General features: G+C 46.0%; 1 protein-coding gene across 1 annotated transcript in view; it reads left to right on the top strand.

The window, feature by feature from the left end:
- Nucleotides 1-26,267, top strand: part of SLC15A5 (solute carrier family 15 member 5) — a 460,983-nt gene that overhangs the window by 213,197 nt on the left and 221,519 nt on the right. The window contains exon 3 of the mRNA XM_078647681.1: nucleotides 11,290-11,459. Coding sequence (XP_078503807.1) covers nucleotides 11,290-11,459 — 170 coding nt within the window. The remainder of the gene's footprint in view (nucleotides 1-11,289; nucleotides 11,460-26,267) is intronic.

Below are 26,267 nucleotides of genomic sequence, written 5' to 3'. Positions count from 1 at the left end.
GTGACACCGATACCAGCTCTAGAGGCGGTAACCAAGGCAAGCATTCTGAATGCTAAAGCACTCCATCCAAGATGGATACAGTGGGCTAACTCTCTTGCTGCAACAGACGTGGTATACGAATTTGATCCCAATTTACAAAACACAAGAATTTCTCCAATATGAATTCGAATGTCCTCCGCCGACCGAAATTCTGCCTCTAGAAGACTACGGCTGTATAATATATACAGACGGATCAGCACAACCCGCAGTGGGGGGTAAGCAAGCCTACAGTGCTGCGTGCGCGATTGTTAAAGGTCGCTGGCACGAAGGAAAATTTGAACCTGTGGTCACTAAAACGCAATCTCTAGGAGACTGTACAGCTCAAAGAGCAGAACTACTGGCATTCAAGATGGCACTTGAAAATACAGATCGAGAATTCCCCACACTTATTGTGTGCGATTCGTACTACTGCGTCCAATCTTACAATGAATACTTGTAGATCTGGGTTCAGAATGGTTTTAAAGATGCAAAAGGTGGCACAATCAAACATAAAATGCTTTGGGAACAAATAGTTCTTTTTCAAAAAGAACTACAAAAGACTCACGTGATACATACACTGAGTCATCAACGTGATGGCGTTCACGTTGCAGGGAATTCATTGGCTGACGAAGCAGCGAAGGCAGCAGTGCAAACGGCTTCCGTAGCTGCTATCACTCGGTCAAAAACAAAAATAGACAGCGAAATATTACAGGCTGTCAGCGCTACAGAAAAAGATGCGATAGAAACACTCCCGAAAGGCTTTCCAGTAAAGTACTCATACATAACTGATGCAAATAATGTTCCATTTGCTCGAATCCCTGGAGTGGGGGATAGGGCAATTCCAAACATGGAACATAGGTTAGGGCTCATTATAGCGGCACACGAAGGACTCGCTTCTGTACATGCTGGCGTTTCAGCCACAGTATCATTATTAAAAAAGAGATATTGGTGGCCACAAATGAGAAGACAAACAAGGAACTATGTTCTAGAATGTGAAACATGTCAACGAATGAAAGTATCAACAGTGAAACGACCAGCACAGACGCCCCTTCTAATCTCAGATAAACCATTAGCATGTGTTTACCTGGACCACTGTGGTCCCTTACAAAGGGATGGTAACTATAAATATATCTTGGTCGCAGTGGATTCATGCACGAGATTCATATGGATGTGGCCCCAGCGATCGGCTGACGCCAGAACTGTTATAAAAGATTTGCGAGTCTTTATCGGCACATACGCAATTGGCATGCTACATTCTGACCAGGGTCCTGCTTTTAGCTCGCGGGCTTATAAGGAGGCCATGACCAGCATGGGCATTGCATTGCGGTACTCTTGTCCATTTCATCCCGAGGGAAACGGAATCGTAGAAAGAAAAAAACGTGACATAAAGCAATCTATAACAGCAAAGGTATTAGGTTCGGGAGCTGGGTGGGTCAAACATCTAATAAGTGTCCAACGTAGTCTAAATAACCTGCCAAGGAATTCTCTGAAAGGGTTCAGTCTGTACGAACTATTGTTCGGGACTAGAATGATAATCCAAGATCTTGATAGTCAGACTTCAGTGGTTAAAGACAAAAGCTTTGATATCAAAGATAGTTTGGCTATTTTGCAGGACTTAAATGAAACAAGAAAAGACCTGAGCAACATAAAACTAAAACAACAGCCAACAACCACTGAAGAGAAACCACCTGTCCCAGCAAGGCCTGTCTGGATTCCAAAAGTCGGGGATCTAGTCAGAGAAAAGATCGCGGTAAAGAAGGAATTTGGGCCTTCTTACAGAAAAGCAGTTCCTGTCTTGTCTGTCAACGGGACAAGATCAGTAGTACTACCGCCCCTTGCTGGTAAAAAGGAGAACCGAGTTGTATCCATCGACCTGGTTAAACCACAATCATGTGGCCGATAACAAACAGTAGGCCAAGTGGACTCCCAAGAAGTAGCAGAACACCAATGTTTGCTACGAATACAGAGGCTCAAAATGGAAGACTGATCACATTTGGGAAATCTACAGTGAATCAACAAGGACTATGCAACAAAGCAATGGAACTTGAACCTCTTAAAACCCAAATTAAAACTTTTCATCAAGAAATAACAACCTATGATGATGTAACTGCAGACTTTGCTAATGAAACAAAACAAATACCAAAAACAATTGGAACAATTGACAGAACAGCATCCGGCTACTTCATCAACTTCGATGATTCATCTGAAGACCTGAGTGAAGCAAAGAAACAGCCATCAACAAAAACTTTTAAAGACAAAGCTAAGGAACTTTTTCAACAGCTGAAACAAACCTATCTGATCTCTCCATGGATTGAATTTTGGGTGGCCTTCGGTGCATTTATCCTCATTCTTTGGCTCATCCTAGTACTATGTTTGGGACATTTCATTGAGGGGAAATATGCTAAAATGGACACAGCAAGCCAGAAAATCAACTTGGTCCTTAAACCACACACATCTTCACACATCGAGAAAAGAGAACTTTCTTCAGTAAACTTCACAGCCAATCCTATACCAGGCGGTGTAGCATGGGACAAAACTGATTATGAAATCTATGGTCCTGTTGAAATCCTGAAGTATCCACACCAATTCAAGATCTCATTGAGTGACTTTGTAAAACCAAGCTCATTTGCAGATGATTGGGACTTTGAAAGTATCAATGATATGATGTCTGATCTTGTTATGTCTGCTAAATTCACAGAACATGATTATTTGCAGGGTTCGTCTAATTATGATCAGATGTTCTGCTACAACCATTATGGTAACCATTATCTACATAAATCTGCTCAACCTAGAAATGTTTTAAATTATAACCAATGGGAACATTGTGCTACTCCTCCAAAAGATAGCTCAAAAACATTTTATGATAAATATTCATACTTTTCAGGGTTTAACACGAGTAATGCAGAAACATTTTATTTCAAATTGTCAAATAAGACAGGTATGAAGACCATGCTTACAAACACAAAATTGATATATTCCGATTCATTCTTTGAACAAATGAATACATTTGGGTTTGATTTCTGGAACAATAATATTGAAGCAAAAACTGTTTGGGGTACAAGAGATTGGCAAGTACAAGGTATAGAATCATTGTTTAGAGCCTGCATGATCCCAGAACAAATTATATTTTTGAACGACACTATTCAACAAACTACCTGTCTTGGCTTAGCCAAAATCAAAGATTTGAACAAACCGTCTATTCCAAAGCCAACAGTGAACAGTAATAGCTCTATAGATGTTGAGATAGACGTAAACCATATATTAAACCAAAACAGAACACATCCTGAATAGAAAAAATGGTTGATCTGGCCCACAGATACAAATAACTGTCAAGACAGATTCCTGAACAAATAACAGGGGTTCACATTGACTAGGCCAGACCCTAGATATTCCCAAAGACAACATCCAGGGATAGTAACAACCTACAGCGTGGGCAAGCTCTGCCTTCAATGGCTACAAACGTCCACACTGGCTGAAATTAAGCAACACCTAACTTTACTTACAGAAGGTGCTGACTTGCGTGATTTCATATTGGGACCACGCAAACAGCGTCAAAAACGTTTCATAACGGCCTCCATATATGCAGCTTATAACGAAGTTTGGAAAGTAACTCAAATTGAGACAGCAGAAAAAATACGGGAAATTGACCGTATTAATTTGGAAAAATCGCTTTCTGTGGTGGACAATGGGTTAATGACTCTGTCCTCCAGAATATATTCTCTGGACAGCATTGTGTCTTCAGCAATCGATATATTATCGCAAGACTTACTGATGTTACAACACGGTCAGTCCCAATTGCGTTCTATTGTACAGCTTGGCTGGACGTTACAAAATTTGCGTTCTGGCTATGTGCCTTGGCGTTTAATCAACACAACGTCATTATTTAATATCTTTAATCTCACTGATAAACAAATCAGTTTGGCACAGAAGGGTGCTGACTATACAATTCTGAGCATTGAAAAACTTGAGAGATTACCATTGATAATGTCAGAACGACCTGTCATTGAATGGATAATACATGGAATAATAAATATTCCGATAACTACTTTCCAGTTTCAATTCTGCCAAAAATATATACCGGCAGGCCAGTATGAAAGGTTGGGTAAAGGATACATTAAGTCAATATGGAACTTGCCCTATACACACGAATGTGTCAGCAATAAAGGCCAGAAAGTGTTTCTCAGTGGCGATAATTGTGCAAGATCACTGAGCGGTACACTTCTGTGTCAGGGTATTAGTTTGCACGGAGCCTGTGAAGGGACTTCAAATAACCTTTCATGTTACCAGCTAGGCACACCTGCAACACGAATAGAACCATTCTTTAGGAGACTCTCGAACGGGAGTTACATTCTAATTGTAGATCGCAGATGTTGTAGTTTGCTGCCCGGAAAACCTTATCTCATAAATGTGACTAGGAAGGTCATGTGCTGTGAACATGTATTGTTCCCCAGCGACTCTGCAGACAGGGAGGCAAGGTTATGGCCCGATTTGAAAATTGCTTCTATTAGAATAGATACTTTAAGCAGAATGAAGACTGTGCTCCTACAGACGCCGACGAGGCTCACGTCATCAAAAGAAACGTATGATCTCCAAGTTGCAAGGACAACAGAAGAGATTCATTCATTGTTATCAACTAATTCCCCCATACATTTCGCAGAAATACTGAACGAAATCTTAAATATTTCTGATACCACTGGTATCTCCAGTGTATTTAAAGCAGTGTTTTCGGGTGCTTTAACTCCATTCAAAGCCATCCTGGGTATTTTTCCAGACTTTGTCCATTCCATTTTTGGCGGACTTCCTCTCCTTTTAGGACTAGTAGCGGGTATTCTATTTTTGATCCTGTTATTTTGCTATGGCAAACCATGTCACAGACAAAACACCTGCGACAAGGGAAGAAATGATCCTAGCCATTGGCTACCGGGACGGGGTAACTAAAATCCTTGGACTATCCCGGCTTAGAGACCTGAACATGACTTGGTTTCTTTCATTTAGACCAATGTGGCAAAGTTGTGTTATGCCTGTATTAAGATGCTTGCTATGCGACGAAGAATGCGTGTTGGACACCTGTCTGGCACTACAATCGGATGTGCCAATGGACGCAGATACCTTGTTGGGTCCGGTAACGGCTCATGCATTGTGCTGTCCCCAGCGGCTACCAATCCTGATGACGGCATTCGTGGAGTCTTCACCACTACGATTGAGGGGTAGTGAAGTACAAGATGAAAGCAGCATTGATCAGGTATGACCTTCAGTCAGCTATGCTGATCAAAACATCAATGGAGGCAATCATGCTCAAGCTCATGAATGCATGGTAACAACTTTTTCCGAATTAGTGGAACTTACGCAAGAAGCTGTTGACAGTTTTTTCAACAGTCTAAATGATATGATGTTTTCACCAGAACAGCAGGAATAACTTTGAGCAAATTGGCACTCGGAGTTCCCTACATGCTGAATTTGGCCTTCAACTTTTTAAAGAAAAGAACTTTTCCCCAATTCCAAAATATTTACGATTTTTGGGACACTTATCTTCTGCTTAAAGTAGACGTTATTCTTAGAGAACTAAATTTCTATTTTTAGGTAGTCACAAGACATTCGCTATGCTAGCACTGTTTTACATAAATTTATGATTGTGATGAAATGGTCTCGCATTTTTTTTTCTTCTGTATTTAGAGCCATTTCATGTGTAATTTTCGCGTTTATTGATGCTGAATTTAGAAATATGCGTTATATGTTTAGCATTATTAGACAGCTTGTGCATATAGTATACGTGACAGTATATGTGATTGTGTTTCATATATTCTATAAAATCCAATTTCCGGAATGCATATAAATGTATTTTTGGGGTGGTACGGTATACACAAATGCTACTGATATTCACTATGCCTAGATTTGTAAATATGGACATAGTCTACGTGGAGTGGGTGTGATGTATTCCTATAGGTACTGTATCGATTCTCCTATTCCTGACCCTGGTTTGGTTAATAATTAACTAGCAGCCATCCAACGGTGCAAAAACCGTTATCTGATTAAGCCACACCACGGCACAGAAGCGCGTTATCTGATTAGGTCATAACGCATGCCATCTAATTAGACAAGCGATATTCCTCCAGCCCCTGATAAGGCATACAGAGTTCTCAAAACAAATCAAACCTACAGCGACCTGGGAAATTCCCATAGCCATTGTTTTGATTTCACCGAGAACTTCAGCAAAAGAATGTGCGAACGAGCCCGTTCATATGACATCCTTATTGACGTATATATGTCCATCCTTACGTCAATCTCGGCACCTTTCAGGTATAAATATTACCGACATTGCCTTAAGCAAACACATGCGGTGGTGACGAGATCGGAGCAGCGAGACGTGCTGAGGAGCCCAGCAGAGAGCGAAGCCCACAGACGCTGCCCCGCCTTCCTGACGCGCTGAGAACGAGACGCTGCCTTTCTCCTGCCGAGAAATCCAGCTCCGGCGCTTCCAAGCAGCCCTCGCAGGCAGCTGGAATATCAAGACCTGGGATAAGAGATACCAGCCCTCCATCATTCTAGATCTCAGGTACAGAACTGAATAACCCCTTGCAGAGAATTCTCGAGTCAGTCCCTTGGCAAAACAAACTTAACTTAAACTGCTACTTATCTACTCCCGCCCACGTATTAGGCTTAGGTCAGGTACATTGGGGTAGGCGTGGTTAGAAGCACCAGTTGAGTACGATTAGTCAAATGTATATATGTATGTATCTATTTTATCCATTTTAAAGTATCATATGGCTCAGAAACCATATCAATGCTTTTACAGTATTATTTTATAATTCTGTCTCTACTGTATGCACTTTACTTAACTACAAGTATTGCAATAATAGCGATTCATTTCTCTTGTATGAGAAAAGAGACTGATCAATAAATAACATCTTTTATTGAACCACGCCCATCTCTTATTTCTCTACAAACTGGTGAAACTAAGAATGCACGTACTGACTGAGTAAAATAAGTTGTCTATTGTTTTCACACGACTCTAGAGATACACTCTTGATTAGGGGAGAGCAAAGTTGTCATGTTCTATGGTTGTCAGAAACTAAATCCCTTCTTGTCTATCCAGGGAGGTTAAAATCCTCCTTGCCTATTCGAGAAAGTTTCTAGTGAACTCTGAGCTAGCTGGCAAACACAAAACTTTAAGTCTAATATCGTCGGTAGAAGACCTAGGTAACCTCTGCCCTAGGTCTATACTATTGAAGATATTATTCCAATGCGCAGAGCCTATTGGGATAATAGGAACTACACTACAAGGTGATGCAGCTGACCCTCAACCATATACTGCATTTGATTTTCTCCTGTTTTTTTGATAACTCTTGAGTTGATCCACAATCATGTTTTGATCTGGTGAAACATCAGCAGTACCTGCAGAGTTAGTGTTGGAGCAGGAGAGGTTGGTGTCTCAGCTCAAAATCTTCTTTAGGGGTGCCAGGTGTTCTTTAAAGACCTCACTGGAATGGAGGAGCTGCAAAAGGGCCCAGGGGCCTGGTTGACAACCGGGGAGGCTGTTAGGCACACATAGGATGGGAGTGACGCTGGGGAGGAACAAAGTCTGCACCTGGAATGGTTGGAGGAACTAGCATTGCCTGTGCGACTGCGGGCCAGACAGGTGGAAGAGCTCCCTCTGAGTTGGCAGTAGTATTCCCACTCCATGCCTGTCTCAAAAGGGGCTAGAGCATATGTAAAGATCCAGTTAAAGCAGGAGGAGTGAGAAATGATTGATGCTCATGAGATGAGAATGAGAGAGTTGGAGCTAAAGCGGATCCCAGCTCAGATGGTGGCAGCAGAAATGTGATGTCTAGTGCTGAGGTAGAAGGACACCCCCCCTCCTGAGATTTGGCGCCTGACTTTAAAGAGGGGGTTGACATTCGCCAGGGGGTTCAGGTTTATGAGCTAGCTCCAGTGGTGCGTTGGGTCCCTGAGGTGGATTGGGGAACTGGCACAGGGGATAATATTCCTAGTGGTGGGAGGCCTTAGATTTAGGAGGGCCAGACTATACTATGGGTTGGCCTGCTCCCCCCGCCCCATTGCTATGGCCCTGCTTATGTTTAATTTTCTATTGGTGATAGCTGTTTTCCATTGTTGGTGCTATATATAAATCATTTTCTCAGTACCAAGAACATTCTTATGTGCTAAAAGCTGCACTCTGGAAGCCATGTACCAGAGATAGAGAAAGGACTACATTATAAATGAAGCATGCGGTTTGCGGCACAAATTGTCTTTAGCACTGCAGAACAGACCTTAACATGGAGCACAACATAAGGAAACTACAGCTCTCCTGGCACCATATATAAGGAATTGATGCATTATTTGGAAGTGTAAAGAGAAGGCAGCTGAAGACAGAACTGTACTGGCTATAATTTAACCCCAGACTCTGTTTTGTATGTCTGTCTTCTGCTGGAGTTTAGGGCCTGCTGAACATGCCTCACCCTCATATGTGTTGTAGATAGACATTCAGTATTGCTTTAGTGTATTGCGTATTAAATTGAACTTGCAAGACCACAATTCCATCAGTTTGAGTGATGAATAGAATATTAAAACATTTATAGACTCATTATGTTCAGCAAAAATGGAACATATCTCTTACTTATATATTTGATGCCCTTTTCCATGACCTTCCTTTATTGATGTCCAAAGTATCATTGATTTTGAAAACACAAGGTGTTTTTAAAAGAACACTCACTCACCTACCTAGTAGGTGGCATGCTTGATCATTGGGTTCCGACCCAGGATGCAAAGTGCTTCCAGGGTGTGCTACGAATCCTGATTTCATCGTAGCTGTTTTTTGTGACATAGTGATCTTGTGGCTGTGTGTGTGTCAGCGTGAGGAGAAAATAAAGAGAACATTGTCTCGAGATTCCTTTCCACAAGTTATGGTTTTTATTTTCAGGACTCTCAGTCAATATTAAAAAAATAGTGACGGATAGTTGTGGGACATTAAATTGCTTCCACTTATCCTTGATGTGGTTTATAGGCTCGCCTGCCTAGCACCCGCATGCTTGCAATGTGAGACTGGTGAATTACTAACAGTTTCACCCTATTGCATAACATCATTGCGCGTTTCTAACCCAAACACAACTTGCTTCATACAATCTAAACAGCATTACATCTTTAACAGACATGTATTAGTCATTTTTACTGTATTTTAAAAGTCTGAATTGTCACGCGTGTAGGAGTGTGATGGGTAGAAGTTGTGTTGGTGCTATCATTGGCAGTGCTGGCTATGGCACTGGTTGGTGCCAGCTGCAATGGCCTCCAGGCAAGCACCCTGACACTTTTTTTTTTTAATAAGTTGAGCTCTGACAAATACCTTAATTTACAAGTGCAAATTTATGATTGTTATTCTCAAAATGCAAATGTAGGAACATATGTATTTACTGACACACTACGGCTTAAGTTTCTGCTCACAGGAGAATGATGTGGAATGCAATGCTTACCTAAGTAGTTGAATGACCAGAAACATGCAGGTGTTTGGCAGACCCATTGTAGGAATCCAACTTATTTTTGCGTAGTCTTCCCTGTGTTTTAATGGCTCTAGATTGCAAGCATTCTTAGACCTCTGTTTGACCCCGATTTGTACCTTGTGGCATGTACATTCAATGGTTCACACTTTTGGATATTTAATACAATTGCAGTGCGAGAAAGCAGAAGGGTTTGGTTGGGGGCAGGCTGGTGGGAGGTCCTGCTCCAGGTAGGGGAGGAGCGGCTTGCCCACTGTTGTGGGCGCTGACTATTTGGTCGGCCCCATGGCTGACCAAACCAGTCCAGGCACTCTCCCGTTTTCTCTATGTAGTCTGCAGGGAGAAAACAGCCTCCCCATAGACGCCTGTGCGGTCAGCATCCGAGCCAATTACAACGCTGCCATTGCAGCGCTGTGATTAGCTTAGGGGAGGAGTGGGAGGCTGCCTGCTTTCTGTGAGGAGCAGAAAGAGGAGATACGAAGCGGGACCGGAGGCGAAGGTAAATTTATATATTTTTTCTAATACCCTCCCTCCCCTTGCGACCCCTCACCACCGAGTCATGCTTGCCGCAACTGACAAAAGACAATGTAAAGAGCAACCCGGGTCAACATTCCTGTTGCATACATACAAATGGTATCCATTGGATGCAGTTGTAGGCATCCGGGTGTTTGCACTACAGAGAAAATCCTAGTTAATTGCAGTTGCCTCTTGAAATTGGTTACTGTATCTAATTGAATATTTTAATTTGAAGTTATTTGTATTTACTGAACAACAGTTCATTTCACTTTCGTTCTATACTCGTGCTTTCATATTTCTGTTTTGGTTACATTAATTCAAAGGAGTACACATTAAAGGTAGTATGACTCAACATAAAAAATTTGAAAATTTAAAAAGCTAACTCCTGGTCATTGTAACACGGCATATCTGATCAGGAGTCGACTAATTGTTAGAGTGCAGCTTGCTCCTCCCAAATCACGGCTATACTTGGAGACCATATGCTATCAGTTTATGATTTAAATATGTATTTTCTGAAGAAGGTGGTGTGAACTGATCTATGTTCCACAGAACCGCTTCATCAACAGACTTTTCTCTTTCCAAAGAGCAGTCAAATTAAATGATTTATGAATTTTGAATATTGCATTTATGAATATGATTCTTGAATAACATGTTTTTAATATGAGTATGTGTTTTAGAAATACTTTTTAATAAATGTTGTTCCCTGGATAGGATTGTGAGACAGAGACTGTGGTTTTGAATTTAAGTTTGATTTTAACATTTTCAAAGTTCTAATGCTAATACATACTATCCCTAATGTGTACTCCTTTGAATTTGTAATTGATGTACCTAAAAGGAAGTATAAAAACACGAGTATAGCATGAAAAGGAAATTTACTTTTTTTTGTTTGTTTTTAAACTACCCTGACTCTTTTGTCCAACAAGGGTGACTCTCCTTTTGTTTGGATATTTGGATTTAACCACTAGGAGAATTATGTAGAGCAAAGTCCAAAAGCAAATATGTACCAAACAGATCTATCATAAATCATTTGTAAGTTGTCAACGAGCATTTCCAGTTGAGAATTCAGTACATCAGCTTCACAGAGAAAAGTTGACACTAGAGACATATATGTAACACATTCCCACGGCCTCCATATATCTCATGCTCTTGCCATCATGTAGGAAATTGAATCTGCAACACAATTTTGAAAATGGAAGTTTAAGTATATTCAAAATTATTTTTAAGGGCATCTATTGAAGTACGTTTTCTGCCTGCTTGTTTGTTATAGGTTTAACTGGTTGGTGAATCTCAACTCTGCAGTAGTCTTTGTGGGAATTGCCTATATTCAGCAATCAGTGGCCAAAAACCTCGGCTTTCTCATTCCATTCATGTCGGTAGTCATGTCCCTGATTACCATTCACATGGTGCGAAATGACTTGATATATCAACCTAAGAAAGGTAAGACACTGATTATTCAAAAAGTATTGTGTGGGTGCATTTGTGTCTATCAATTTCCAGAAGATTTTGACACAACTGATCCTATGATCTTCTGGAACATATAACCAAAATCAAAACCAATGATCTTTCGGTTCCTCTTGGGTTGAGATGGGCAACAATTGTCTCATGTAAGCAGAGGTTCAGAAATAAGTCAAGGAAGTTAAAAAGGGCAGAAGTGGGTAATTAAGTTTAACTCCACTCTGCAGTGGGAAAGCTGTAATTCCTTTTGCCGATGCAGCAGTAGTGGGTGGGAGAAAATAATGTGTTAACAGTTTAAATGGTCAAATTAACACTTTGACATGTTGTCATGTTGTATCACTATGCAGTGTGATTCCTACCGGCTGAAAGTGAACAGCAGGGTTGGTAGTGTGTTACTCACTCTTCTCTATTATCCGCTGTAGCCAGACAACTCTCCATCAGTAGCAGCTGCTACCAGACCTGGGTGGTGTTTTGAGTGAAGGATTAAACGAAGAAAACTAAAAAAAAAATTTAAAAACACTTCCCAGGAATGCCCGGCCCGGCTGCCGGCTGGCCGCCTGTCCTGCATCCTTTGTCATCTTCCTGCAGACTCCTGGCCAACAGCAGGAAGCACCCGGCTTCCATGCTCGCCTGTGCAAATCACAGCACTGCAATGCAGTGAGGCTTTGCATGTTCCTCACCAGGCTGTGTGATGCAGCCTAGTGAGGAACATGCAAAGTGCGCATGACTATTTGGCCGGCCAAGCGGTCCTGCGCACTTCATGAGTGAAAACCATTTCTCTCCCTGATCCACCAGTCCCGCCCCACCCCGCCCCGCTCGAGAACCACTGACAGCTATAGGAAAAATACAATAATAATATTAACGATAGTTATTTTGATTTTATTTATCCTTTTGTTCAGTCGGGCGACGCTCCTTTGTCTTAGCAGTGGAACCACCACTGGTCTCCATGAGTCTCATGGAGTCTGATCCTTGTAACTCCTTCAAAAATGTCCCAGGATCAGAATAGCAAAAAATATATTTATTCTTGGTGTTTCTTGTGCTCACTCTACTGGTTGCATTCTGTGTGAGGCATCATAACACCAAAAGAATCAGCTGGGAAGTGTGTCACATTACCACCTCATCCCTTCCTCGCCCCAGTCTTTATATCATGCGGTGGGTCCAGACTCCGGACACAGGCATCTGGCTGCATACATTGAAAAAATAATCAAATTCCTCCCCCTACAGGTTTGCTTTAAATGGCGTTCAATAACCAGAAATCCCATATTTGTTCCCTTTGTGTCTCTGGATGGAAGTTCTGACTTAGTTTGTATGCTGTGTTTTCGCCTTTCCTACTTGCTGTTTGTTTCAGCTGTGAATTAGGTCAGTGTTTTTGCTGGCTTTCAAGGCCCTTGCTGGGTTTGTGGTCTATTTCAGCTGGCTGAATGCATTCCCAGGCATCCAAGCTGGGCTACTTTAGGGAAGTGTCATGGTGTTACTAGAGCTGGGCTTGCCCTTTTGTGGCTCTCTACTGAGCTTGGGGCATGGGCTTCTGGCTTCTCTTATGGATGCTGATGTCAAACACCGTTGATTGATGTGATTTCACTGATCCTCCTAGACTAGCAGGTTGGGTGTGGGCCATCCCATGTGCTCCTTACTGAGCTTAGGGATGGGGTTTCCCTGTTCACTGTGTGAATCTGGGAGTCCCAATAATTAGGAGATAGTGCTTCCCCATCTCATTTTCATCATGGAATGCAACTGGACTTGAGCTTCCCAGTATGCTACAAACTGAGCTTTGTGAGTTATTTTGAGGTTTCATTGTATTATTACCTCTTGTTGAATATATGTCCTGACCTCTCTTCCTGACTTTTTGTGGGCTTTGTCTTACGTTTATGATGTTTTCATCTCTTCTTCACTCTGGCCTTTCAGTAGTCTAGTGGTTTGTCCTTTACACTGAGGCAGAACATGTTCAGGTCGAGACAGCAAAAAAGCTATTTGTTTAAAAACATATTCTCCTTTAGATGTTGTAAAATGATAGCACATGTTATAGTTGATAATGAGATCATTAGCTACAGGTAAGCTTCATTACCCGGTGCTCCTCGTCTCGTCATTACAGTGTGAGGTGGCCCCACAACCCAGACAGCCCCATCACAAAAGGTATCGACCTTTTTTTTTACCTTTAGCATAAATAACCCTCTCACAATGATGGCTGCCTGGCTGTTATCAAGTGAAAGTATATTTTTGGTGCCACCCCGGAGGAAGGGTGGGATGTGCCTGGGACGAGGAGCATCTGAACTCGGGGAAATAAAGTTTACCGTAAGTAATTATACATTACCACCTTATATGTGACCCTCATCCCAGTCATTACAGAGTGAGGATATACCAAAGCAAACGTGGGCTCCACAATGTTGGCATGCCCGAAGTTTATACACATGTGTATGTGTTTGCATACAATTACTTTATTGCTGAACACCAATAGCAAAATTAGTAGATTCATCATTACATAAATCCAAGCGATAATGGGAAATTAAAGTGTTCAAAGTGGACCACTTAGCAACTCTACAAATTTCTTGAATTGATACCCCAGCTGCTTCAGCCGTGAAGCAGCCACTGCTCTAGCGGAACATCCCTGAATTGTGTCAGGGTATCTGAACCTGCTGAAGCAGAACCACCTACTTAATGTCTTTGCAGTACCCTTTTTACCTGTGTCCACCACGGCATTGGACACAAACAGGGTACTGTTCTCTCTCAAGCCTTTCGTAAGGATAATTTTGCAATGCTCTTTTCACATCTAAAGACACCGGGAAAGAATTTGTAAAATGTGTGTCTCTGATTGGAAAATTAATTCTTGAGCTAGATGAAATTTCCCTTGGTTTGAACTTTGGATCAGGTCTTAAGACAACTTGATCTGGAAGGCGCTTTAGATAGGGTGCATTGATCACTAAGGAGACCATTTTTTCCCAATCTCGTAGCTATTAGAGGGAGTAATTTCACAGGTATCCATGCCATGTTGGCTGTTTCTAGAGATTCAAAGTGCACTTCTTGCATGCGTTTAAGTAGAATTGATAAATCCCGCCCTGCTGCTGGAACAGGTGTCACTAGTTTCTTTAATCGAAAACGTTCTGAAGGTTTGCCACCTGTGAAGTAATCTGTGAGAGATCTAGCCAACTTTTCTAAAGGTTTGAATCGCTGTCCACTGTGCTGCTAAGTCAGCTGGAACTTCACCCAATAAAACTCCATCTCTTAAAAACTAAAGGATTTGAAATGGATCACATGACTCTGGATTCACATTTCTAGAAAGGCACTATTCCTCAAAATGAGACCAATTCTTTGAGTGTGCCTTCAGAGTTGAATCTTTTCTAGAAGTTTGGATTCCATGTGTAGAACATTCCATTTTTTGTAATGCTGCCCTTTCAATTTCCATGCCGTGAGGTGCAAACTTGACTGTTTCTGGCGAGACAGGACTGGAAATCAAAAAGGCAAGGGATCCAATGGGAGCTGGCAAAATTGATGTCCTGCAATGCATTTTAACAGAGGAAACACAGTCTGCATGGATGCAATTCGATTCCATTCCTCAATCTCTGACTGCACTTTTTGAAGGGTCTTGAGTATTAATGGAATTGGAGGGAATGCATAGAGTATGGGGCCTCTACCGGCCAAGCCTTTGTATCCCAACTGTCTGCACCCTTTTCAGACTCCATAATGGCTGTCAGATGCCAGGCTGGGCTCTTGCTTGTTTATAAAAGGAAACCATAGGAACAGCTCTCACCTTGTGAAATGAGAACTGTTTCTAAAAAGAAAACCCTTTGTAATTGTCTAGATAGCACAACACACAGGCTAGGTTCACTCAGCACTAATCAGTACTACCCTCCACCGGGTGACCACACTGCATGAAGACGAACACTGAAACCATTCTATGGCCTCGCCTCATACATACACGCAGATTGCATCAGCCTCACTACACCAGTCCTCTACTATTTGCTTAGTAGCATAAACAGAACTAACTTGAGTAAGAAAGGACTTAAAAATATAATGAAGAAGGGTTGACCTAGAATGCCAAACACCATCTGTAGACAGGAACCCAGCAGGAAGCCGTCTTGGTAAAAGGGTTTATACTAGAAGTAAAACTAGAAGTTTGGTGAAGGGCCTATGTATGGTAACGGGGCCATTTTACTCTTTAAAGACTAGGACAAAGAGCACATACGAGGGGGTAAAGAGCCTTCGCCATATCTTTTTGATTTCCAAGTATATATGTTACAGAGAAGTCAAACTAAGAGACATAAAAAGCACATCTGAGCTGTCTGGCGTTACAACTATTCTTAGACATGCAGGGTTCCGTGGTCATATCTATAAATTACTTTATACCAGTTACACAGCGGGTGGAGGTAGAATTTATTTTTAATGGTAGCAAAATTAAGTTCACAGTCTGTAAATTCTTTGAAATAAAAGATGCACCGATGTTCAGCAATTCCAATTTAATAAGAGCACTGATAGAACAATTGGAAGCATCATTCTCGATTGTGAAATGGTATGCATGCACAAATAAGTGGCTGTAATATAGGTCCCTGAATCAACTTCTTATTCTGATTGTGAGTGCATCAGCTTCATTATACTAAGATAAAAGATGGGTTTTATAGCAGCCTACACTTAATTTTCAGCGAATAAACCCCGACTGCTTATTGTTATACCCTTCACAGAAATTACTATCAATTTCAGATTCAACCCCAAAAAATATTTCTTCCTAAAATGGATTATAAGTTACTAAATAGAGAATTCCACACAGTTTTTTGCAAATTTTTAGTGGTCAAGTCTTAGTTGCTGGTTGCTATGTTTAGATGTTAAACTTGTACGAATAAGATTAAACTTTCCCCAGATATTATTAATCAGGGTTGGATTGGGATTGAAAATATGCCCGGGCACGCTAAAAAAAAGTGGCCCACTTTTGCATATTGCCTTTCCGCAAAACACTGCTTCAGTGAAGTTTTATGAACACCTGAAAACAAGTGAGGACACTTCTGCTCAGGCCCCCTGCCCCCGCTCAGTATGCACACATTAATTGGCCGGCCCAGCGACAGAAAGGGAGTGACACCTCTGTCCGTTGATAAAAGGGAGGTAGTGGACGCGCATCTGCCTCCGCCACTCAGGGCCCCACTGGGCCGCTGGCAACATCAGAACACACCAGACACAGCCCAAATCGGCCCACCAGGCTGCCAATAAACAAGCCCACAGCTGGAACTTCGATACCGGCCCCTCGGCCATTGCCCGAGTGCCCGCCTTACCAATCCAACCCCGGTATTAATTGGGCTTAACAAGACAAAATAATGAAATAAAAACGTCTCAAAATGAGCAGCATTAAACCTAATAATTTGCTTTTTCTAACTAAATGATTAATTGAACTTTCCACCTAATTTGGTCCTCCATTGCCACATTATTCCAGATTGACCATCCATTAGTTTGAGTAACAAGCTTGTATAATCAGACGAGCTCGAGACATCCTCTCCTCGAGGTTTAATGTTGATTTCACAACAAAATGTTATAGGAATAGGAACACCTCGTTTATTAGGTTTCGCCTCACCGAAAGGCTGCGTAGCAGATTTTCTGCGCAAGGCGAAAGCTTATGTCTAGAGATGTGTACTCATGTCCCGCCCCTCTGTTCCATTGGCTAGCTCCATAAATGGACGTAGCCATTGGAACAGAGATCTGTCCTTCATGGCCGGAGCAGATTCTTGGGCGTTCCGGCCTTTTTTACTCATCCCGTCCCCTTGCGATCGTCATGCGGTGGTGGGCGGTGTTTATTTATTTTTTTTACAGCTTTGTTTTCCACCATTTCGGAAGTGTCCTTTGCAGGGGTGGGTTGCGCGATGTCCCGCTGTCCGTTCCTGCCCCCCTCCCGCTGTACGTGTGCCCGTTCCTGCCCCCCTCCCGCTGTCCATGTGCCCGTTAACCCGCCCCCCTCCCACTCTCGTACCAGCGACCAAACATGCAGTGTGTGTTTACAGAGGGGTGCTCACATGGTCTCCGCGCTAGCGTGAATGCTTTTAGAGAAGGGTGCACACTGCAGCCTCTGGGTATGTGCTCGCGTAAATGTGTTTTGGGAGGATCACGCACAGTCTGGGTCTCTGTGCAGCACACCACTTGTCTCGTTGCTTCTTCTGATGTATCTATGTAGAAACACAAACACTGGCTCTAGCTTCTGTGAACGCCCCGCAGAGACGCAGCGCAGCCATTCTCGTGACTTAAGGGCTGGAACGGCCGACTCTGAAGCTGGGGATCCGCGTTCGAGTCTTGGCAGCCTCGACATCCTGTGTTTCTGGACAAATCACTTTATCTACCCCTGCCTAAAAATGAATGTGTCCGTCCGTAATGCAACTGGTGCTCGCGTACAGCGCACTGATACTTTCGGGTCGAGTTTGCGCTATATAAAACGGCAAAATAATCACAATGTGTACTCGTGTGCATAGTACAACCCTACTCACCGCTTTTGTGGATGTCCATGATGACATGTCCGGCAGGTTTTCTATGTCTGCATTTTGCTCACACATAGATATGACTCTTTCGTCTGCACCAGCCTATCAATGATGTGTGGTCATTTCTACATCACCTCGAACACCACCCCTCCCGAGTGTCATCTACCACGACCCCCTAAGCCCCTTTCACCCATCCCTTCACTCTTGTCTCGGCTCTATACTTGCCAAACCTTCATTCCAAGACGCCTTCTAGTTACCCCAATCTCTCAGTCCACCTCCAATTCATTTCCTCCTCCCTGCCTGTCTCTCCTGAGTCCGTCTTCTCCTCTGGTGCCCCTTCTTCCCACCATCAGTTCACGACCCTTCGCCTCACCTACCCCTCCATCACTCCACACAGACCCCCGCTGCATCCCGTCTGTTATTCAGCTCCAGCCCCTGCCGAGCCTCAGCCAGGCTCCCTTCCAACCCTCTCATCCTATCCTTCTCACATCTCCTTCACTTCGTCCCTCCTTCTCTCCACTACCCGGTTTCACTCAGCCATTCTTCCCTCTGCAGCCAGCTTGTCCGGCCCCCTTCCTTCAGCTCTCCTGCCGTTTCTTCTCTTCATCTCCTCCCTCGTCTCCCCCCTTCCATTCCGGCCCCTTCCCTTCGTACCCACTTCCTACGACCCTCCCTATCCCTACACCCAATAACTCTATCCCTCCCTCGTCCTTGTATACCACGTCCACCATCCGTCCTTGGCGCCCCACCCCCCTCCCTACAACCCCCTCGTCCCTCCTTCACCCCATCTCTTTTTGCCCGTCATCCCCCATTCACAGCATAATCTGAAAAAGTGTGGGCAGAAGGTGAGGTGGGGAGCTAGAAGGGGGAAGGAAGGGAGAGAATCGGGTGCTAGAAAAGTTTACGCTATATAAAACTGCATTAAGTAAAATAAATACTTGCACCCATTCATAGCATAATCTGAAAAGGTGTGGGCAGAAGATGAGGTGGGGAGCTAGAAGGGGGAAGGAAAGGAGAGAATCGGGTGCTAGAAAAACTCAAGGAAGATTACTTTATATAATTCTTTACACATCGTTTTATTTTATTTTAATTGTAACAGATCTTTGTGCAGAGTGCAGAGTGAGTGTGTAGAGTGCAGAGTAGTGAGTGCAGAGTGCAGAGTAGTGAGTGTGCAGAGTAGTGAGTGCACATTAGTGAGTGTGCAGACTAGTGAGTGCAGAGTGTGAGTGCAGAGTGCAAAGTGAGTGTGCAGAGTGAGAGTGCAGAGTGAGAGTGCAGAGTAGAGAGTGCAGAGTAGAGAGTGCAGAGTAGTGAGTGCAGAGTAGTGAGTGCAGAGTAGTGAGTGCAGAGTGACCAGGGAGTGCAGAGTGACTAGGGAGTGCAGAGTGCTAGGGAGTGCAGAGTGCTAGGGAGTGCAGAGTGCTAGGGAGTGCTAGGGAGTGCAGAGTGCTAGGGAGTGCAGAGTGCTAGGGAGTGCAGAGTGCAGAGTGCTAGGGAGTGCAGAGTGCATGGGAGTGCAGAGTGCTAGGGAGTGCAGAGTGCTAGGGAGTGCAGAGTGCTAGGGAGTGCAGAATGCTAGGGAGTGCTAGGGAGTGCAGAGTGCTAGGGAGTGCAGAGTGCTAGGGAGTGCTAGGGAGTGCAGAGTGCTAGGGAGTGCAGAGTGCTAGGGAGTGCTAGGGAGTGCAGAGTGCTAGGGAGTGCTAGGGAGTGCAGAGTGCTAGGGAGTGCAGCGTGCTAGGGAGTGCAGCGTGCTAGGGAGTGCAGCTTGCTAGGGAGTGCAGAGTGCTAGGGAGTGCAGAGTGCTAGGGAGTGCTAGGGAGTGCAGAGTGCTAGGGAGTGCAGCATGCTAGGGAGTGCAGCGTGCTAGGGAGTGCAGCGTGCTAGGGAGTGCAGTGTGCTAGGGAGTGCAGAGTGCTAGGAAGTGCTAGGGAGTGCAGAGTGCTAGGGAGTGCTAGGGAGTGCAGAGTGCTAGGGAGTGCAGAGTGCTAGGGAGTGCAGAGTGCTAGGGAGTGCAGAGTGCTAGGGAGCGCTAGGGAGTGCAGAGTGCTAAGGAGTGCAGATTGCTAGGGAGTGCTAGGGAGTGCAGAGTGCTAGGGAGGACAGAGTGCTAGGGAGTGCAGAGTGCTAGGGAGTGCAGAGTGCTAGGGAGTGCAGAGTGCTAGGGAGTGCTAGGGAGTGCAGAGTGCTAGGGAGGGCAGAGTGCTAAGGAGTGCAGAGTGCTAGGGAGTGCTAGGGAGTGCAGAGTGCTAGGGAGGGCAGAGTGCTAGGGAGTGCAGAGTGCTAGGGAGTGCAGAGTGCTAGGGAGTGCAGAGTGCTAGGGAGTGCAGAGTGCTAGGGAGTGCTAGGGAGTGCAGAGTGCTAGTGAGTGCAGAGTGCTAGGGAGTGCAGAGTGCTAGGGAATGCAGAGTGCTAGGGAGTGCAGAGTGCTAGGGAGTGCAGAGTGCTAGGGAGTGCCCCCAATCTACACTCTCCTAGTTCAGCACGCTCCCCTATGGAAAGTCTCCTGGCCTTTCCACAGATCTCCGAAGCAGACTTTGAGAGACTGGCACTTGGCATCACTTCTGGATCCCCTCTTGACCCTCTGCCCCCGAAAACATGGAAAATATGCAGGAGTGAGCTATTCCACACCCTTCGGAAGATTTGTAATCAATCTCTCTGCTGTGGTCTTGTCCCCAACCCCTGGAAGCAAGCTCTCATCACCCCGCTACTAAAAAAACCCATCTCTGAACCCAGATTGCCTTTCCAACTTTCGACCCATATCTCTTCTGCCCTTCCCAGTGAAAGTGGTGGAACGATGGGTCAGCACCTGCCTATCAACTCATCTGGAGCAGAATAACGTTCTGGACGACTTCCAATTTGGTTTTCGTCCAGCCCATGGCACTGAAACAGCAGTGCTTACTGCCATGGAAGAACTTCGAGTGCGTGCAGACAGGGGCCAAGCCGTGGCCTTGATTTTATTGGACCTGTCTGCCGCATTCGATACTGTCAACCACGTGATCCTGCTAGAGTGGCTGAGAGATGCTAGGGTCAACGGCACAGCCCTACTTTGGTTCCACTCTTATCTCAGAGACAGGAAACAAGCTGTATCCCTTCCCCCCTACCAATCCGCCTTCTCCCCAGTCCCTCATGGTGTCCCCCAGGGCTCTTCCATCAGCCCCATCCTTTTCAATGTTTATTTAAAGCCACTGGTCACTTTAATCAGATCCTACAATTTGACCACAGTAAACTACGCGGACGACACCCAGCTCATTCTCTCCTGGGAGGGAGAAGGCTCCATCCCCTTAGAAGCCTTCCATGACTGCCTGAGAGATACCGCAGGCTGGTTACACCGCAACTCCCTTCAATTTAATTCCTCCAAAACCGAGGTTTTGTTCTGTCCCGCGAGCCGAATACCTCGCCTCCTGCCTGTAGAGTTCTGGCCCCCGGAAAACCCGGATAATCCGCCACCTGTTGCCAGTGTCCGCAATCTGGGCGTCATGCTAAACACCAAACTCAGCATGGAAACACAGGTAACTAGAACAGTCGCCACCTGCTCGGCTCTTATGCGATCATTACGCAAAATTCTGCCACTATTACCACCTCCGGCACGAGCTCTGATAGTCAGGTGCACTATTCTCAGTCGTATCGACTACTGCAATGCCCTCCTGCTCGAATCTCCTAGGGTACTGTTGGATAGACTCCAACGAGTCCAGTCGGGAGCAGCCAAACTGGCACTTGGATGGACTAGGAGATCCTCGGCTACTGCTGCGTTAGCCGAGCTACACTGGCTCCCCCTGAAGCAACGCATAGCTTTTAAAGTCCTCTGCCTGGTCTTCAAGGCAGTACACGGATCAGGACCTAGACCCCTACAACATATGTTTTCCTGGTATATTCCAACTAGAACTCTACGATCCACGACCGCCTGTCTTGTAAGAGTACCGAGATTTAAGAAGGCCAGAATCGGGGGAAGATCGTTCAGAGTGGCTGCCGCTAAGCTCTGGAACAGTCTTCCCGCCGATATACGCCAAATCACACAGCTCCTACCTTTCAGGAGACGGATAAAAACATGGCTCTTCCCTTAATCTCCCCCTCCACTGCCACCCCCCTTATTTCAACTCCCCTGCTTCCAACTCTAGGAGTATGCTTCCTCAGCGCCACGATACCTGCCAGGTGACAGCTGCGCTCTATAAATGTTTTAAATAAATAAATAAATAAATAAGAGTGCTAGGGAGTGCAGAGTGCTAGGGAGTGCTAGGGAGTGCAGAGTGCTAGGGAGTGCTAGGGAGTGCAGAGTGCTAGGGAGTGCAGAGTGCTAGGGAGTGCAGAGTGCTAGGGAGTGCAAAGTGCTAGGGAGTGCAGAGTGCTAGGGAGTGCAGAGTGCTAGGGAGTGCAGAGTGCTAGTGAGTGCTAGGGAGTGCAGAGTGCTAAGGAGTGCAGAGTGCTAGGGAGTGCTAGGGAGTGCAGAGTGCTATGGAGTGCAGAGTGCTAGGGAGTGCTAGGGAGTGCAGAATGCTAGGGAGTGCTAGGGAGTGCAGAGTGCTAAGGAGTGCTAGGGATTGCAGAGTGCTATGGAGTGCAGAGTGCTAGGGAGTTCTAGGGAGTGCAGAATGCTAGGGAGTGCTAGGGAGTGCAGAGTGCTAGGGAGTGCAGAGTGCTAGGGAGTGCAGAGTGCTAGGGAGGGCTAGAGAGTGCAGAGTGCTAGGGAGTGCAGAGTACTAGGGAGTGCAAAGTGCTAGGGAGTGCAGAGTGCTAGGGAGTGCAGAGTGCTAGGGAGTGCTAGGGAGTGCAGAATGCTAGGGAGTGCTAGGGAGTGCAGAGTGCTAGGGAGTGCAGAGTGCTAGGGAGTGCAGAGTGCTAGGGAGTGCAGAGTGCTAGGGAGTGCTAGAGAGTGCTAGGGAGTGCAGAGTTCTAGGGAGTGCAGAGTTCTAGGGAGTGCAGAGTGCTAGGGATTGCAGAGTGCTAGGGAGTGCAGACTGCTAGGGAGTGCAGAGTGATAGGGAGTTGAGAGTGCTAGGGAGTGCTAGGGAGTGCAGAGTGCTAGGGAGTGCAGAGTGACTAGGGAGTGCAGAGTGACTAGGGAGTGCAGAGTGACTAGGTAGTGCAGAGTGCTAGGGAGTGCAGAGTGCTAGGGAGTGCAGAGTGCTAGGGAGTGCTAGGGAGTGCAGAGTGCTAGGGAGTGCTAGGGAGTGCAGAGTGCTAGGGAGTGCTAGGGAGTGCAGAGTGCTAGGGAGTGCAGAGTGACTAGGGAGTGCAGAGTGACTAGTGAGTGCAGAGTGACTAGGTAGTGCAGAGTGCTAGGGAGTGCAGAGTGCTAGGGAGTGCAGAGTGCTAGGGAGTGCTAGGGAGTGCAGAGTGCTAGGGAGTGCTAGGGAGTGCAGAGTGCTAGGGAGTGCTAGGGAGTGCTAGGGAGTGCAGAGTGCTAGGGAGTGCAGAGTGCTAGGGATTGCAGAGTGCTATGGAGTGCTAGGGAGTGCTAGGGAGTGCAGAGTGCTAGGGAGTGCAGAGTGCTAGGGAGTGCAGAGTGCTAGGGAGTGCAGAGTGCTAGGGAGTGCAGAGTGCTAGGGAGTGCTAGGGAGTGAAGAGTGCTAGGGAGTGCAGAGTGCTAGGGAGTGCAGAGTGCTAGGGAGTGCAGAGTGCTAGGGAGTGCTAGGGAGTGCAGAGTGCTAGGGAGTGCAGAGTGCTAGGGAGTGCAGAGTGCTAGGGAGTGCTAGGGAATGCCAGGGAGTGCTAGGGAGTGCTAGGGAGTGCCAGGGAGTGCTAGGGAGTGCTATGAAGTGCTAGGGAGTGCTAGGGAGTGCAGAGTGCTAGGGAGTGCAGAGTGCTAGGGAGTGCAGAGTGCTAGGGAGTGCAGAGTGCAAGGGAGTGCAGAGTGTTAGGGAGTGCAGAGTGCTAGGGAGTGCACAGTGCTAGGGAGTGCACAGTGCTAGGGAGTGCTAGGGAGTGCAGAGTGCTAGGGAGTGCTAGGGAGTGCCGAGTGCTAGGGAGTGCAGAGTGCTAGGGAGTGCAGAGTGCTAGGGAGTGCAGAGTGCTAGGGAGTGCTAGGGAGTGCAGAGTGCTAGGGAATGCAGAGTGCTAGGGAGTGCAGAGTGCTAGGGAGTGCAGAGTGCTAGGGAGTGCCCCCAATCTACACTCTCCTAGTTCAGCACGCTCCCCTATGGAAAGTCTCCTGGCCTTTCCACAGATCTCCGAAGCAGACTTTGAGAGACTGGCACTTGGCATCACTTCTGGATCCCCTCTTGACCCTCTGCCCCCGAAAACATGGAAAATATGCAGGAGTGAGCTATTCCACACCCTTCGGAAGATTTGTAATCAATCTCTCTGCTGTGGTCTTGTCCCCAACCCCTGGAAGCAAGCTCTCATCACCCCGCTACTAAAAAAACCATCTCTGAACCCAGATTGCCTTTCCAACTTTCGACCCATATCTCTTCTGCCCTTCCCAGTGAAAGTGGTGGAACGATGGGTCAGCACCTGCCTATCAACTCATCTGGAGCAGAATAACGTTCTGGACGACTTCCAATTTGGTTTTCGTCCAGCCCATGGCACTGAAACAGCAGTGCTTACTGCCATGGAAGAACTTCGAGTGCGTGCAGACAGGGGCCAAGCCATGGCCTTGATTTTATTGGACCTGTCTGCCGCATTCGATACTGTCAACCACGTGATCCTGCTAGAGAGGCTGAGAGATGCTGGGGTCAACGGCACAGCCCTACTTTGGTTCCACTCTTATCTCAGAGACAGGAAACAAGCTGTATCCCTTCCCCCTTACCAATCCGCCTTCTCCCCAGTCCCTCATGGTGTCCCCCAGGGCTCTTCCATCAGCCCCATCCTTTTCAATGTTTATTTAAAGCCACTGGTCACTTTAATCAGATCCTACAATTTGACCACAGTAAACTACGCGGACGACACCCAGCTCATTCTCTCCTGGGAGGGAGAAGGCTCCATCCCCTTAGAAGCCTTCCATGACTGCCTGAGAGATACCGCAGGCTGGTTACACCGCAACTCCCTTCAATTTAATTCCTCCAAAACCGAGGTTTTGTTCTGTCCCGCGAGCCGAATACCTCGCCTCCTGCCTGTAGAGTTCTGGCCCCCGGAAAACCCGGATAATCCGCCACCTGTTGCCAGTGTCCGCAATCTGGGCGTCATGCTAAACACCAAACTCAGCATGGAAACACAGGTAACTAGAACAGTCGCCACCTGCTCGGCTCTTATGCGATCATTACGCAAAATTCTGCCACTATTACCACCTCCGGCACGAGCTCTGATAGTCAGGTGCACTATTCTCAGTCGTATCGACTACTGCAATGCCCTCCTGCTCGAATCTCCTAGGGTACTGTTGGATAGACTCCAACGAGTCCAGTCGGGAGCAGCCAAACTGGCACTTGGATGGACTAGGAGATCCTCGGCTACTGCTGCGTTAGCCGAGCTACACTGGCTCCCCCTGAAGCAACGCATAGCTTTTAAAGTCCTCTGCCTGGTCTTCAAGGCAGTACACGGATCAGGACCTAGACCCCTACAACATATGTTTTCCTGGTATATTCCAACTAGAACTCTACGATCCACGACCGCCTGTCTTGTAAGAGTACCGAGATTTAAGAAGGCCAGAATCGGGGGAAGATCGTTCAGAGTGGCTGCCGCTAAGCTCTGGAACAGTCTTCCCGCCGATATACGCCAAATCACACAGCTCCTACCTTTCAGGAGACGGATAAAAACATGGCTCTTCCCTTAATCTCCCCCTCCACTGCCACCCCCCTTATTTCAACTCCCCTGCTTCCAACTCTAGGAGTATGCTTCCTCAGCGCCAGGATACCTGCCAGGTGACAGCTGCGCTCTATAAATGTTTTAAATAAATAAATAAATAAATAAGAGTGCTAGGGAGTGCAGAGTGCTAGGGAGTGCTAGGGAGTGCAGAGTGCTAGGGAGTGCTAGGGAGTGCAGAGTGCTAGGGAGTGCAGAGTGCTAGGGAGTGCAGAGTGCTAGGGAGTGCAAAGTGCTAGGGAGTGCAGAGTGCTAGGGAGTGCAGAGTGCTAGGGAGTGCAGAGTGCTAGTGAGTGCTAGGGAGTGCAGAGTGCTAAGGAGTGCAGAGTGCTAGGGAGTGCTAGGGAGTGCAGAGTGCTATGGAGTGCAGAGTGCTAGGGAGTGCTAGGGAGTGCAGAATGCTAGGGAGTGCTAGGGAGTGCAGAGTGCTAAGGAGTGCTAGGGATTGCAGAGTGCTATGGAGTGCAGAGTGCTAGGGAGTGCTAGGGAGTGCAGAATGCTAGGGAGTGCTAGGGAGTGCAGAGTGCCAGGGAGTGCAGTGTGCTAGGGAGTGCAGAGTGCTAGGGAGGGCTAGAGAGTGCAGAGTGCTAGGGAGTGCAGAGTACTAGGGAGTGCT

This window comes from Lissotriton helveticus, chromosome 1_1 (assembly GCF_964261635.1).
Source record: "Lissotriton helveticus chromosome 1_1, aLisHel1.1, whole genome shotgun sequence".
Taxonomy (NCBI): domain Eukaryota; kingdom Metazoa; phylum Chordata; class Amphibia; order Caudata; family Salamandridae; genus Lissotriton; species Lissotriton helveticus.
This window is presented reverse-complemented; position numbering and strand designations above follow the sequence as displayed.